This window comes from Chaetura pelagica, unplaced genomic scaffold (genome assembly GCF_000747805.2).
Source record: "Chaetura pelagica isolate M959 unplaced genomic scaffold, ChaPel_1.0 scaffold20, whole genome shotgun sequence".
Lineage (NCBI taxonomy): Eukaryota > Metazoa > Chordata > Aves > Apodiformes > Apodidae > Chaetura > Chaetura pelagica.
This window is the reverse complement of record NW_009951958.1, coordinates 3827999-3843653: the sequence shown is the minus strand read 5'-3', so window position 1 is coordinate 3843653 and position 15655 is coordinate 3827999. Positions and strand designations below refer to the sequence as shown.

The 15655-nt window shown below is 45.7% G+C and overlaps 1 protein-coding gene across 1 annotated transcript in view; it reads right to left on the bottom strand.

Moving 5' to 3' along the window:
• The window catches only part of IQCG (IQ motif containing G), an 18676-nt gene continuing 3021 nt past the window's right edge, over positions 1-15655 (bottom strand). The window contains exons 2-9 of the mRNA XM_010000339.1: positions 14472-14701; positions 13202-13330; positions 11047-11128; positions 4245-4406; positions 3329-3403; positions 1611-1742; positions 391-492; positions 1-135 (exon numbers count right to left, since the gene is read on the bottom strand). Coding sequence (XP_009998641.1) covers positions 1-135; positions 391-492; positions 1611-1742; positions 3329-3403; positions 4245-4406; positions 11047-11128; positions 13202-13330; positions 14472-14701 — 1047 coding nt within the window. The remainder of the gene's footprint in view (positions 136-390; positions 493-1610; positions 1743-3328; positions 3404-4244; positions 4407-11046; positions 11129-13201; positions 13331-14471; positions 14702-15655) is intronic.

Here is a 15655-nt window from a genome sequence, read left to right as displayed (position 1 = left end):
TTATCTTGACTTTTTCTTTGATTTTTCCTTTTCTCCATCCTTTTTCTGATTTAGGTGTTTCGCCTTCAACTTCTTCAGGGCCTCGTAGGGGCCAAGGTTTCTGCGGACCATTATGCCTCTCCACCAGGCCTGCAGCTGGAAGCAAGAGAGAGAAGTGGGTCTTGGGGCATCTCTCCAGCACTCCCTGGCTGCAGGAGGGAGCCCTGGCTCAGGCAGCTGTAGCTGGGCCCATGCTGGTTACACTGAAGGTTTCCACCTCAAGGCTGAGGGCATCCCTTGCTGGTGGCAAGGGGACAAGTGGGGGCACTGCCCTCTGACCCTCCCTGTACCTCCCATGCCTGGTGTGATGGGCACAGCCCCAAGCACAACCTCAGCTTTGCTCCCCTTTACCTTCAGGATGCTCTTCAGCTCCAGGGCATCCTGCTCCAGTTGTTTCTTTCTAGCCTCCCTTTCTGCCCGGTCACTGATGATGGTTTCCTCAAACACCTGGCACTGCAAGAGACCACAGGGGTGACAACAGCACGTGAAAAACACACAGTCATTTCACAGCCCAGCCCAGACTGCTCTGGCCTATGGGTCATGATATGGGTCCTCAGCCTGCACCAAGGAGCTCCCTGGCAGCCCAAGGGTAATGTGTAAGCATGGGCCTTCCTCCCCCACCTCTCATGTTTGATCTTTCCTGAATCCAGATGGTAAATGTTCCTCATTACCACCACCAGTCCTCAGGGCACTGAGAGCTCCTGCCAAAGTGAAACCTCTCATGGCCCAGGTATAATTAACCCTCAGACCCTTTGCTGTGAAGTGACTGACGGCGTCTCAGGCAACAGATGGTGGTGGGAAGGACCTGTGCTCCCCTGGGGGAGGCAGCAGATGATGTACAAACACACTGGGGACACCGAGATGACAGGGTACAGAGTGAAAAATGAGCCCACAAGCAGGGAAACATCTAACTCAGTGCCATCGTCTCAGACCCAGTGACAGTAAGAAATTATTACAAGTTAATTCTTTTTGGCTCTAAAATGCCCTTTTTTGTCAAGACATTTCTTCTCTGTGTTGCCTGCTCTGCTGTGCAACAAGTGAGCAGCCATCACAGCATAGCTGGGATCACAGCCTGGCAGTTAACCAAGAGACTAATGTGGGGCAGGAATGGTTTTAACTGGAATCAGTTCCTGTATAGCAGTGCTGTGCAGCTGGGAATGTGTGTCTGCAGGAGGGGATGGAGCTGCCTTTCCCAGGCTCAGCCTGGCATAGCCCAGGGTTGCTGGAAGGAGCAGATTTGTTCAGACTAAGGCAACAAACTAAGTGATGCACAGTGATGGGATGGAACTGTCTCTTTGCCCTGCACAAAGGCTGTCAATAGCTCTCTGATTACTTACTGCTATTTGAAAATAGCTGTGTGGGAAACATCATCCCACTTTGTTGTCATAGGTGGCAAACAGAAGATTTGCAGTCCCTGCCTTCCTGGGACCAGTGCTTATAATTGTACCCTGCACTTGGAAATGACTGATTATTTTTCTTCCATGGTCCTGATTCCTTATCTGAAGGAGAGTAGGAAAAAGCCAGGATGCAGGTTTGCATGACTAAGCACTGAGATGCTGCTGCTGTCTTACCTCCTTGGCAATCTTCTGCAGTTTTTCCAAGTTGCTTGCCTTTGATGCTTTTAGGGCATCCAGTTCTTCATCTTTGGCACCCATGTCATTTTCATACTTGTCTGCCCAATATTCCAGCTTCTCCACCAGTGTCTGCATGGGAACAGAGGGGTGGTCAGCCCAGTGCAAAGAGTCTCCAGGAGAAAGGCTGCTGCTGTTACCTGGCCTGCTTTCAGGATGATAGTAAGTAAGAGTCCCATAAATTTTGCATGATCAGTCTTTGCTTCTCATCTAAGCCCTGAAAGGATCAAACCCCCAGAACCAGTGATGAGTATCTGGTGGCTTGGAGGCTCCTCACTGGGGATTCCTGGGAGCCACAGGACTGGGCTGGGGATGAGGAGGGGTTGTGCTTTCAGAGGTGTGTGAAGAATGGAGAAGCACAGGGGCTTAGTTTTGTGCACAGTCAATCCTGGGGAAGTAAATGACAACCAGAAGCCATTCTTTGTGCCTATACAGAGGGAGGGGCATTTAAAAAACAGAATTTAACAGTGAGAAAGCTTTTATCCTCAGCTGGACTCCCTGCCTTCTTTCTGGATTAAGCTCAGCACACCAGGAACAAGGTCCCAGGGGACAGCACTTCACACTGTTTCAGGTTGTGAACTTGGCTTTGTCTCAGTTGTGAATAGGAGGGCAGGTGTTGCTGAAACAGTCACCCACATTACTTCCTCCCATTCACAAATAACTTCTCCATAGCAACAGCCATGATTGCTTGCATGGAAAAATAATCTGAGGAAAAACATCAATCTCATTACAGTGTCACAGCTGGACACACAAGGGAGGTGGGGGCATGGTCATCCTCTTCTCTGTGAGCCCCTATAAAGCCACCAGCTGCTGTCTGAGTACAGAGAGGCTTGTGCTTTGCCTTCTGGTAGGGGTCAAATAGGCTGCAGCCTGTATGTGGAGAGTCCCCTCACTATGAATTGTTGATCAGATTAAGGCTCTGGGATATGGAGGACACTATTTAATTGCTCTCAAGATGCAGCACTTTCTTGCACTCAATTTTATGTTTGTTGTTGTTTTTTTAAATTATCTTCTATTAAATGTTGATGTTAGGTACCCTGCAGTAGTATGGGTTTCCTTCCAGTCACACAGCTGCTTTCCAGTGTTAACCACTGTAACAGGCATGGCTGTTATAGGAAAGCTCTGAACCTCTGGATCAACAGCACAAGGACATTGCAACTGAAAAATGGGTACAATAATTGTGAGTTAGCAATTATTCAACCCTGATTCTTCCTCAGGTTAAGAAAAGGTGGCAAAACTGGGCTGGGAGTTGGTGTCATTTCCTTCTTGGTGCCCCCTCCATGCAACACTTGGAGCTGTGAAACTGTTGCCCTCCCTTTGCACAACAGCACCCATGCTGGGAGCCCCAGCTACTGCCCAGGAAGGTCTAAACAAAACCCCAATTAACTGAACAGAACTGTCTGAGGGAGGAAGAACCCCTAACACCTGAATAAACACTGTCAGACATTACATGACTTGTAATTTTAAGGCAATGTATCCAAATGTAGCAAATCCCAAGTCTGGGAGAGCAGGGTTAATTAAAAATTGAGGATAAGTAGTAATCCTAACAGCTGCAATCATGAACCTGGGAACTTTGGAGCAGTAACTGATTTTCTTTAGGCACTAACTGGTGATACAGTGTTTATCAGCTGCTGTTTTAATCACAAAGTCACCCCTACCTTGCAGCGTCGCCCGAGGAAATTTTCAACCTCATTGTGGACCTGGATCTCCTTGTCAGTTTTGCTCTTCAGCTTCTGTGGTCAGCACAGACAGAAAATGTGAGAGACAACGTTAGTGTGTGTGTGTGTGTGTGTGTTTATGTGTGTGTGTGTGTGTGTTTGTACAGCCAGCCCAGGTGGTGAGCAAGAGTGCAGGAGTCACCTGTGGAGTCCACAGACATTCTTCCCAGTGACAAAGCTAACTGAGGCAGTCCTTACCCCTGGGCCATCCATGAGGATGGGACAACTGGATCAGACCTTAGCAGCCAAAAAAAAGACAGAACAGCTTGCAAAACCTGAAGAGTTTTCTAGTCCAGTTCACCTTCTGGCCACAGGAACAGCTCTAGCAGCAATGTGTGCTGTAAGCAACACATATGTCATAGAATCATGGAATTGTTTGGGTTGGAAGGAACCTTAGAGATCATCTAGTTCCAACGTCTGCTGTGAGCAGGGACACCTCCCACTAGACCAGGTTGCTCAAAGCCCCATCCAACCTGGCCCGGAACACTTCCAGGGATGGGGCCTCCACAGCTTCTCTGGGCAGCCTGGGCCAGTGTATCACCACCCTGACATTAAAGAATTTCTTCCTAAGTAGCCTTGTAAGTACACCCTTTGGACATTTCTCTGATGATGGTATTACAGTCCCTGCTTCCAGCCACTGCCTCCTGCAGCCCTGCTGTTCATGCTGTTCCTGTTTGCAGGACCATACAGAAAAGCAATGGGGGAGATAAAGACTTCTGACCTGGATGAGTTCCCTGATCCAGTTCACAGGTCTGTTGGTGACTGCAATGGAGAGAAGAAGAACATCTGGAGAGTGAGGGAGGACTCTTCCTTAGTAGCTGGAGATGCCTTCTAGTAGCCATGGGGAAGGGCTTACCTGAATTTCCTCATCCAGGGCATTCTCTGCATTGCTGCACTTCTTCTTGGTTTGGTGGATCTGGAGGTCTGTTCTCTTCTTCATGTAGCTGATCTCCATGTCTGCTTTGGCCTTTGTCTCCTGGAGCTCATCCATGAGATAAGCAATGGTTGTATCTCTCTTCTATAGAAGGAGACAGAAAAGCACAAAAGCAAGCCTGGAGACTGAGCTCAGCTCCTAATCTCTCCACTCCCCGATCAACTCAGAAGATACCAGGCTATAGGCTTTACACTTCCCCTGAATGTCACCCCATTTCAACCTCTACTTCAAAGAGAAGTTTGATTTGTAACACACACAGAAGGCAATAAACTCATTAGTGAGGAGTGATTAGTTCTGGAGAGGGTAGAGTGATAAAGTGGGACAAGAAGCCAGGCCTTCTGGTCTCAGTCGTGCTTATTGTAAGCATGAAAGAAGCAAAATAATTTCAGCTGCTGAAAGGTAGGCCTTACTAACCTCTGAGATTAGGCCATCTCAGTGAGTCAGCATCTCTAAGAGTGAGATGGTGCCTCAGACCCATGTAAGCCTAAATTTGAGTTCCTAAAGTGGACTCTCTTCCTTGGATTCATTTTTTTCTAGTTACACTGTAGCTTTATACACACAACTTTATGAACGGGTGAAAATCTAATCTTGCTCATATGTTTAAACAGTTCTTTCTTGAAACCTTACCAGGTAGATGCTGCCCACTTTGTTATAAAAACATAGACCCAAGGTGAGGAAGAAGTGCCAAGGAAAAGTTGGCTGTGATGTCCCAGCCTATTCCCTGTCCTTTGTTTCACAAGGGAGCTGAGCTTTTCTAGGGGAATTCTGTTCCCAGGAGCCTCCCTCATGGACAAGAACCCTGAGCCCAAAGTGCTCCATTTGTCCAGCTTTTGCAGCCTGCTCAGAAAACAAAGTACATTTGCTTGATTTGGGATTGTTGTTTCATTTACTCCTTTTTAATTAATTACTTTGAGCAACAGCTAAAAGTTCATTTGGGTTAGAACTTGGAAGAACCATCTGTAAAATTAAAAACTCTGGACTTTTGTGTTAAGAGTTAAAAGGTCATCAAAGCTTGTGCAATTATGCCAGATAATCTTCATGCCTCTGGTTTGGCACCTGCTTGCTCCATTACAGCCTTTCTCTTTGCTTTCCTGCCCTGCTATGACAGGTTTGACATTCCTCAGCCAAACCTTTCAGCTGGAGATGAAATACCCAAGTGCTGGCATTTAAATGTGTTGAAACCCACATGTCTTGTCTCTGAAGCACCCTCACATTCCTTAGCTGTGTAAACATGGAAAAGTGCCATAGGACGAAGGCAGCTCCAGAGTGCTGTGCTCAAAAGCCTGTGCTGTGTGACTCATTTGGAAAAGGTTTCCTTATAAGTGGAGTTTGGAACAGTTAAAAGGAAAATCTTTCCCTCTGCACCCCTTGTCAGACATCATTAGGAAGAATAAAGTGTATTTATAGGGCTCAGGACAATTAGGGGTCTTGGCTGATGCTGTTTTGTGGGTTTAAAAGTCACGTGTTCACATTTTTTGAAGGTTCCCAACCCCAGATGCTATTCTACAGCCATATCATCACGGGACTGCAGAGACCTATAGACATCACTGATTTGTGCCCCTTTGTTTTCCCTGGCATGAAATTTTTGATGGGCATCAGGAGGGGCTGTGTTCCTGGTCAGTAGGCATGGGAAGTGATGGTATCACTTTACTTTGAGATTGTTTTTTCTGTGTCATGGTGGAATCATGTTTAAATTGAGGGGCTGGCAGGAAGACTGGGGAGATGCTAATGAAAACCACTGATTTTTTGGTGGCACTGAGGCTCAGCAAAGCCAAGTGCTGCCAATGTCAGTGTTACTGCTACCTGCTAAGGATCTGCAAACAGGTCAGGGAAGAAGGGTTCAGCCTGGGTTCCAGGGTACTCGAAGAGGTGGGGCAGATCATCTCAGCTTTTAGTAGAGCAGAAGGAAAAGTGTTTTTGATTCCAGCACCCCAGGCCTCAGTTGGGATGGGGGCCCATCTGCTCTGTTTGTTTTCTTTGTTGTAGGGCATGTTTGTGGTTTGGATTTGGTCTGTGGTGTTGTAAAACATCTTTGTTAGAGGTCAGGAGTCTGGGGGCTTGGTTACACAATCCAAAGCAGAGGGTAAGTGAAATATAACCCCCCCACGGGTGGTTTATTGCTCAGAAAAGCAGCTGCAGGCGTGTGGGCAGCTACCGAAGCCCCGCTGGTGGGCCTGGGGCTGCAGAACTGGGGCACGTCCAGTGTGAGGCTGCAGGTAGTAAATGCAGCAGTAAATGCCCATAAGTTGTGGGTACCATCTGTGGAGTATCCTGCTCCCTGAACTTCAGAGACAGACACTGGGAACATGAGTTAATATTTATTCTTTCTGGTTTAGCACAGCAAAGGTCCCAGCCAGGACACAGGGCACTTAATGCAGTAACCTCTGGGCTGATTATTTGGGATGACTTCAGCGTTGAATCTGCCAAACCAAAGATGCAAAATCATACCTCGTGTGTCCAAAACTATCACAAAACTGGCAGGCACCAAGATCAAAACCCAGAAAATAGTTGTCAAGAGCCAGTCTGCTTCACAAGCAGGTAAACAAGCTGATTTTTTCTGATCCCTCAGCTCGCAGACATCAGCTCAGAGGCCTGTCTGCTGTGTTACCAGTGCCACAGGAGTCTGCCCCACAGATGCTGTTTGGCAGCAAAAGCAACTACCCTGAGCTGGAATGTATGAGCTCTCCTGTGCTTTCATTCACTTTGATTTATCTCTCTTGCAAGTGCCCCCTGGATCTCACAGCTCTTCCACAGCAATTAGTGTGCACAGTCACTTAAAATACAGCTGGTTACAACAATAGCAAAGAGGAGGAATTCCTGCAGTGGGGTAAACCTCTACTGCCATTTGGCCTGGGAGGGGGCAGGGGAAGGGACCTGCTGCTTCCCCAGCTGTGGATGAGCTCAAGCCTTTCCAGTGGCAGCTGCTCTACCTCAGCTTGCAGAGCCTGAAGGTACCCTTGGACCTGCTGGAGGTCTTCAAGACCAGGTTGGATGGAGCCTTGAGCAACCTGATCTCGTGGGAGGTGTCCCTGTCCATGCAGAGGCCTGGAGCTAGATGATCTTGAAGGTCCCTTCCAACCCAAACCGTTCTGTGGTTCCTTGATCCACAAATCTGCTGCAGCCTGGACTTGCTTCCCTCAAAACCACAAGGTGCAGCCCTATGGACACCCCCTTAAGGCCAAGGCCCAGATCTCTGTGCTGTGCATCCCTGGGAAGCACGGCAGGGAAGGGGCAGCAGCCTGGCAGGTCACCCTGTTCCGGGTGACAGCTCTTGCAGGCCTTGCCAGCTCACCTCCCATCCCCGCTGTGGGACGAGCTGTGTCAGGGGCAGTTTGTTGGCAGAGGGAGCAGCTCTGTTGGCAGAAGGACTCTTGTCAAAAGTCCTGTGCCTCCAGAGCCAGGTCTGGACCTGGTGCAGCAGCTGCAGGTGCTGCTGAGCTGGCTCTGGGGGCAGCAGAACAAGCTGCCCAGCTCAGGAGCACAGCAGCTCTCCAGCCTTCTACTGCGATCACCTGGTGAATTCCTCCAGCAGAAACATGCACCAGCAAACGTGTAGATGTTTAAAACACTCCCCTAGAACACTTTGTCGATGCATTTACCCTCCTGGGAGAGGATAAGAGAAGAAACATGATGGGTTTTAGTTGTACCACTAAAAGCACTGCCAAGCTGCTCGCTGGGACAGGGTGTGTTACAAAAGCCCACGTGGAGTGAAAGTTACAGACCTGTTTTCACTGTCACTGTGGTGCAAAATCTTGGTTTTCTGTCTGGTAGGTAGCCTGAAACATCACTGCTTGTTATAAAATTGTCCCTTGCACAGGTGTATGGCAGGAGAGTCCCATGAAATGTACAGGAAATGTACAGTCTCTATGTTTATGTTAAACCGTATAATCCCATACAGCATTAACTTGTTTCAAAATCTGTACAGGCTGCCATCAGTTGTCCAGGAAACCAGAAAAAAAAAAAACAGTATCTTTTGTACAAGCTAGAAGATGAAGACTGCAGCAGCAAACAGGACTCCTGCCACCACACCAGAGCTATGGGTGATGCTTCTGCACGAGGGTTAAGAACAAAACCAGACTGATCATTTCAGCCTTTCTAGAGACATCAGTGCTTTCCAGGAGGTAAGAAAACAAAACAAATATAAATATTTAGCATGTGATTTATGTGCCATTAGAAGGAAATATGAGCTGATCAGGCTAATACAGCATTAATTAGCATCTCATTAAGAGCATCTAATTAAGAGCTAGCAAGGTTGAAAATAGGCAACATGGATGAAGCACAGACCGTGTTTTTCTGGTTCTGCGATTAGCTTTGCTCTCTTTTGTTTTCTCAGCCACTAGACTGGAGACAACCATGTAGGCTTTTGTCTACAGGTCTGTGCATTATTGTTGTTCAAAGTACTCCAAATCAGCAAGCTGTATTTTTGTTTGTAATTAGTTGGCAAGGTGACAAATTGTACAAGTGTCTGTAAAACTGCCTATGGGAAAATCCCATATGAAACAAATATAAATTATTCTCCCATGGGAGACACAGTGAGACACCATTATTTTTGGCACAGAAGGAAAGCAGTACTTGAAAGTAGTCTTGTCTTTGATTTGTTATCAAAGCTGAAACTATAAGGAAGCCCAGAAAAGGACTATTAAGCTGAAAACATAAAAACAATATCCCAGATGAGTGCAGATCCCACTTGATCTTGAACTTGCAGAAGTTACGGAAAGAGCACAGAGAAGAGAACCCTCAGCATGGGAGCTGCTCACCTTCCTATGGCTGTAAGAGACAGGAGAGGTGCAGTGCAGGACACAGAGATGTGCCCAGCCTGACTGCACAGTGCCAGGACATTGCTGCTAGTGCCAGATGGGATGATCACAGCCCTCTTTGCACCAGGCCCTGGGAAGGCATTAAATCAGAACTGCATACATATCCATGTGCAGACACTTGAGAGATTCAAGGAGCACTACACAGGGACCTACCTCATCATATTCACTAGCCCAGGGAGTGGGAGAACAAGAGCTTCCCAGGAGCCATCAGAATGTGGCTGAGAATGGATAATGTGCAGAAGCAAACTGGCAACATGCAGTCCCTGAGCCTGAGAAACTATCCAGCTTGTTTCATTTCACTGTCACACAGATATCAAAGGACTTTTGGGTTGTTCCATAGGGCCTGGAAATAGGCTCCCATACCATTTCCAGTGGCAGTGAGTATATATTGAGGTGAACAGCTCCCCTTTTTAGTCCTGGCTCTGACCTCTGCACCCTTTAGATGTTCTGTTTGAATCCACAGGATAAAAAAGTTCGTCCTTCATTTCTCTTTTAGTTTCCACAACTGTTATTTCTCAGTTTGTCTCCTAACTTGTTAACTTTCCATTTCCAGTGACCCACCTTCTTTCTCCTCCCTGTATGTCCACAGGTTTTTTTTCCAGTGTTCTTTTCATCTTGCTACACTTCCCAGTATATGTTGTCTATTTCCAGGATCTCTGCCAGTAGATGGGTACTGACCTAGATGAATTTTCCCATCTCGTACATTTGTGCTTTCTTCTCTGCTGTTCTAGTATCTACCCCAGACTTCTGGTGCTTCATCAGTTACAGACAGCTGCATACACTGTGAGTGCCAGTAAATCCTTCATGTTCTTACAACCATCCTGTATTCACAATTAAACTTTCCACTGCACATGCATCCAGGCTGCCAACACAAACCCTACATGTTCTAAAAACTGTCCTTCACCAGCATGTCAGTGGCTTAAAATTCCTCTCTGTAGCCAACTATATCCTGACTTGATTTTGGTTCACACTTTTATCCAAAGATAAATATCCAAAATTCAGTGATACTGATTCTTTCCTCAGCTGCCCTTTCTGTCCTCTTGCTCAGTACTGAACCAACCATCAGATTCTTGTTCCTCTTCCAGTTCATGTTTAGCTCTGAACCTGCCTGCCTTTTCATTGTTTTCTGTCACACACTCCTGGGCTACATTTCTGTGTTTCTGCACAGAACTGCATGTGCTTTTGCTTTAAAGCACACATGAGCATCAAGTCTGATCTGTCTGGTGAGCATCAAAGTGACCAGGGATCCGCCATCCAATTGATTTGCACGTATGTAGCAAATCTGACATAGCCAGAATGCCCCAGATTTGCTGTCCATGCACACACCATTTGTGTGCTGCAGACAGAAGGGCTGAAGCTTTCCAGAAAGATCAAGTTGACAGCATATGTGCAATCACATCGATTTGCCCTTGTGTAGGACTCCCATGTTTGAGATTTTCTAATATATATAAGTCTAGAAAAGCAGAATAAAATTATGACCTTTTCCCCAAACAAAATTGTAGGTAGAGAAGTGATGTGCCCCTATGCCAGCTTTCTGTCTCATTCCCTCATTCTCACACCAGCTTCTGCAGCAGGTGTGAAGTCTGTAACAGTATGACAGAAGCTTAGATTCTGCAGATAACCTCCTTCATACTGATTGCTGGTGTCTGTGGTTTTGGGGTATTCTGATTTGATCATGGTGTCTCACAACTGTGAGCACTTTGAGCTGGACACTGCTCTTAAAGTCATTAGCAGGCTTATTCAGAATACAAATCTTTCTTGCAGTTATTCTGCTTCTGTATCCCTAAATGATGGATCACTAGATGTGCCACATGTCCCCTCCTCTGAGTGCTAGTTCCTGGGCAGCAGAGGCAAGCTTGCCAACAGCCTTCCCCCCTGGCTTCATGCCCAGGGTTAAATGATCTCACCTTAAGTTCTATTTCAGTTTCTTTCTTGACAGCCTGCAGCTGTTCCTTAAGTGCCTTTATCTCCTTCTTTCCTTCCTCCTCCCTGAAGAAGAATGGGAAAATACAATCACTTGGATATATCAAAAAAGACAAGGGGAAGAAGGGGAACTTCCTGCCTCCTGATACACTGCAGCACAGAGCTGAGCACTGCCCCACTTACCCTGCTCGCTCAGCGAGTTTCTAGCAGCTGAACTGAAAGAAGTGCACACAAGTGTGACCTTCTGCTTCAGAAAAGCAGAAGACAAAGCCCTTCCCGTGGCTGAGTAGCAAAAAAGGCATTTATCTCTTCATTCTGAGCCTCGGGGAGGCAGCAGATCTGCAAGTCAGGAACAGAGACTCCTCACCAAAGCAGTGAGTTGGTAAATTAATCCCAAAAATAAGGAGGTGCACAGACCCAAAGAGCATGGGAATGAAAGGGAGAATGAGCAAAAAAAAAACAGGGGATGCTGTTGTTGAAAGCCTGGAGTGGACTTGGGAATGATGCAGTTCCTATAGCAGAGAGGAAAGGAGCTTATCAAGTTTCTGCGTTTCAGGCAAAACTCTCCCTGACTGTGCAGAAATGCCTCATCAGCTGGCAGTGCCAAGTGCTGCAGGTGTCATTATATGTAGGGAATATCGTTTCTTCATCTCAGACTTAAAATCTTTCAAAAACCCTCAGATTCTGAGGTTCATGAAGGGATATGAGTGAAGGCCAAAAAGCTACAGAGCTGTTTACCTGTTTAAAACAAAACAGGTGCAGTGCTGTGTTAGGTCTTATTATTATCTTATTTCACCCTGAAGCTTATCTAAGCTTTTATGCTTGTGCTTTGCTTTAAAGCCAGTAAATACTAGAGTGGGTACCTGAGATATTGCACCCTGTGCCAACCTTACAATCAAACATGCATTTTATTTTCAGAGTCCTTTCAGAGCCCTCGGTGACTGTGATAAACAAAAACTCTTGATAAGGAGTCTTACTGCAGACTGTTTTCAGACTAGTATACATTGACACAAAATCAGACAAGTATATATTCAATTGAAAGACAGATCAAGTTCATTCCAAGAACAGTAGAACAAACAACACAGGGGTTAGAATTGGTTGATAGAATGGAATAAAAAGGATCCTGTCATTTCTATTACAATTTGCTGCTTTTCATGTTCCAGTATTGGGTAGTCATTCCACATGCTGCTTCCATTTTTGCGTTCTGTCCCTTCCATGGATAAACAATAAATCCCTTGGGTTTAGACAGTAGAAGAGCTGGGTTTCATGCTTGAAATCTCACATTTCACTGGAAGCTGGGGACTTGCACTGGAGGCAGCCACTGAGCCACCACTGGGGCTGTTCCAGTAGCTTGGACACATGACAAATCATGATTTACAGCAGCAGCTTTGCTGTCTACCCTAAATGATGGGCCTGAGCTGCTACACAAAGCAAAGCAGCTTTAAAATGGCCAAATACTTCTCTGATGACTTCTGTTGTCTCTGACAGGCTGGGGACTGAACCAGAGCTTCTCATACTGAAAAAAAAGAACAACTCCAAACCATCACTGCACAGAAGTCTGAGCCTAAGGAATTACCAGTTTGAATTGAGATTGTAACAAATCTGTACCCAGTCAGATTTGGGACAGAAGAGGATCTATAATGCTGTGGCTGGTGGATTAGCCTTAAGTAAGACAACTGCCACTGTCACCATCTGTGCTAGCCCCTCACTGCTAAAGGGACAAGGGAGCATATTAGCATTGGGGTCAGAGCAGACCCTCCTGGGCATCACATCACCTAAAGACCATATGTTGCTGGCCCTGGATTCAACAGATTCTCTGCTGCTCTGGCTTTCACTGGGGACAAGGAGTTAAAGATCAAGGAGCCCCTATATCACATTATGTTTTAATTGATACAGAGCAGCATTTGCATTCATGCAGACACTGATGTCCACTGTGGTGAAAGCTCAGGCAATTCCAAGCCCAGATCAGTATCAGAATTATCAGTTATTTCTTTCTGGAAGAGAAATATTTGTAAAGTAGAGAGCAGAATCATTTTTGTACCTTGAAGTGGTTTTTTTTTTCCTTTTTAGTGTGTATTGAGGCAGAATGCACTTTGGCTTTCAGCAGTTAAGCAGTAAAGTACTGAACACAACACTGACCTGATGAGGAGATCCTGAATCTTGTTCTTTCTTGCTCTCTCTCTCTCAACAGCTTCTGTCAGGGTATTAAACGTTCCTGATTCCTGCATCTCTTTCATGGTGGCTGTAATTGTATCATTTGCATACTGCCTGCCAGGAAGAGAAGGAACACACCAGTAATTTATAGGTGCTGGTACTACAGTGTCTGGCATCTTTATCCATTTATTGTTTACAGCTAAAATGGTAAAGAAATATAAGATCCCATTTCTGTTCGTACATCTCTCAAACCCAGGAGTGCTTCTCCCATGGTGCCTACTTCTTGTCCATCTGGGAGTTCTGTATTAGGAGTTGGTTGAAGTTTCAAAGTGTTGCCCTGAATGCTACTCTAGAAAATAGCTAAGAGGCACAAACATACCCTTGCTGTACCAGACTGTGCTGTTGCCCTCAGGAAGAGGGCTGCTGGGCAGACCTTGGACAATGAAACCTGAAGATGCAGACAAGTGTGTCTCTGAAGGGATATCTGGCTGCCAAAATACCCCAATGCAGCCTTAAGCTGATCTTAACAATTAGGCTCACCCAGTTTATTGAATTTCATGATGCATATGGTATTTATATTTTAGCTGCTTTTTCCTCATTTCTGTTAGAATCTTCTTGAAGCCCTTTGTTAAAATAACACTAGAAGACAGAAGCCAGGAGGCAGAAAAAGGCATAGTGAATGCTCAGCTCCCCAGTCTGTCTCTTAAACCAAGGTCTGTTAGTATTTCTACAAAACAACTCACTTGATTAGGTGCAGGAATAACATTCATATTTTTAAAAAAATACACTCTTTGGTCATTATCAACATTATCTGTTCTATCAAGAATAGATGTAGTTGCCATGAAGGTGATGTTTTGCCTGCAGAATAACCTCATTCACAAGGCAATGCTCAGATCCTGTTCTGCCTGTACATACCTGCTAGGGGAAGCTGACTCCAGATACCAGAACATCAGCACTGGCGAGATCCTGTCATGAACTCCACTCAGGCACCCATTATCCTGGCTAATACTTTGCAACTCCATTCAAAATAAACTGGTTGCCACTACTTGGTATCCAGAAGCAAGCAAAGGCTAGAACTAAATGGGCTGTGAAGCTAGACCCCCTTGTGCTCCTCAGAGATACTCCTTCTGGACCAACAGCGAGATACACCAGCAGTGGGACAGTGGGAAACTGGTAATTTTGCTTTCAAGAGAAAGACTGAGAACTTTACAGCTCTGAGCATCCCCCAGAGCCATCATATTTGTGCTTCATTTACCTGTCAGCCTGAATTTTTCTGAGATGCTCTACAGGCAGAGGTCTGTGCTTCATAGCCCCACTGGGAAGACGAGAGGCACTTTTTAGATCTCCAGTTTTCTGCAGCTGCTGCTTCTCTTTGATGTTTTTCGGAGACTTGGAGGCAACTGTTGCACCACTCCCTTGCTTTTGGTGCTTAGTGTCCAGCTCTTTCAGAGTGCCTGTGACTTCTTTCATTTCCTGGCTGCCAGTCTGAAAAAGAATAAGAGAGACCTGTTTGCACATTGGGTAGTAGAAATAAACTCTGAAAAATTACGTCAGAAGAAGGGAAATTCATAATAAGCTAGAATGAAACTATGAAGTTCATAGGGTATGTTACACTCTTCAGAGACTGGAAAATGAGAAACATTTATCTTGCTTAGCTTTGAGCATATGGTGTAGGCTCATTAAAGTTTATGGGATCAAAAGTCCTAAGGTGCCATGACTAGAAAAAGCCTCGAAAGATCAATTAACCTGCCCCAAGAGATGTTGGTTCAGACTGTGTCATTCCTGACAGACATTTGTCTGACATGTTCTTAATGCAATGGAGACCACGCACCCTCCTGCCACTGTCTGAGTGTCCCAATAATCTTTGCTGAATTAAGTTTTTTCTCCACACTTGCAGTTGAGCCCCTGACTTCTTATCCTGGTCTCCACAGGGACAGAGAACAAATTATTCCTTACTTCTTTGCAGCAGCTTTAATGTACTGGAAGCCTGTTCATCTGTTTCCCCTCAGCCTTCTCTCCATCTCAGCCGTTTCCCACTGCCTGTCACTGTGACCTTCCCCTACAGCGTTACTGTGATAACAAGGGCTGAGATGAGTGGAAGTCAAAGTGAAAAAACTCAGCTCTCTGCTTAGCTGGGGGTTTTTTGAGAGAGTGACAGCAAAGGAAGTCTAACATGAATTCAGAGAAGGAATTCAAGATATTGGCAGCTCAATTCTACATGGGAAGTATCTTGTGATCATGTACAATGTTATTTAAAAAGAAAAAAGTCCAGAAAAGCAGAAGCACACTATAAAATCCAGGGAGGCCTTGCTCCTAGGAATTTCTCTGATTTATGTGCTACAGGTAGGAATGCAGGTGTGTACTCTGGGGTATTAAAATAAAATTTTCCTGTCTGCCTACTAGCATCTCTGGGGCTGACCACTCCCTAGGAGTCCTGCT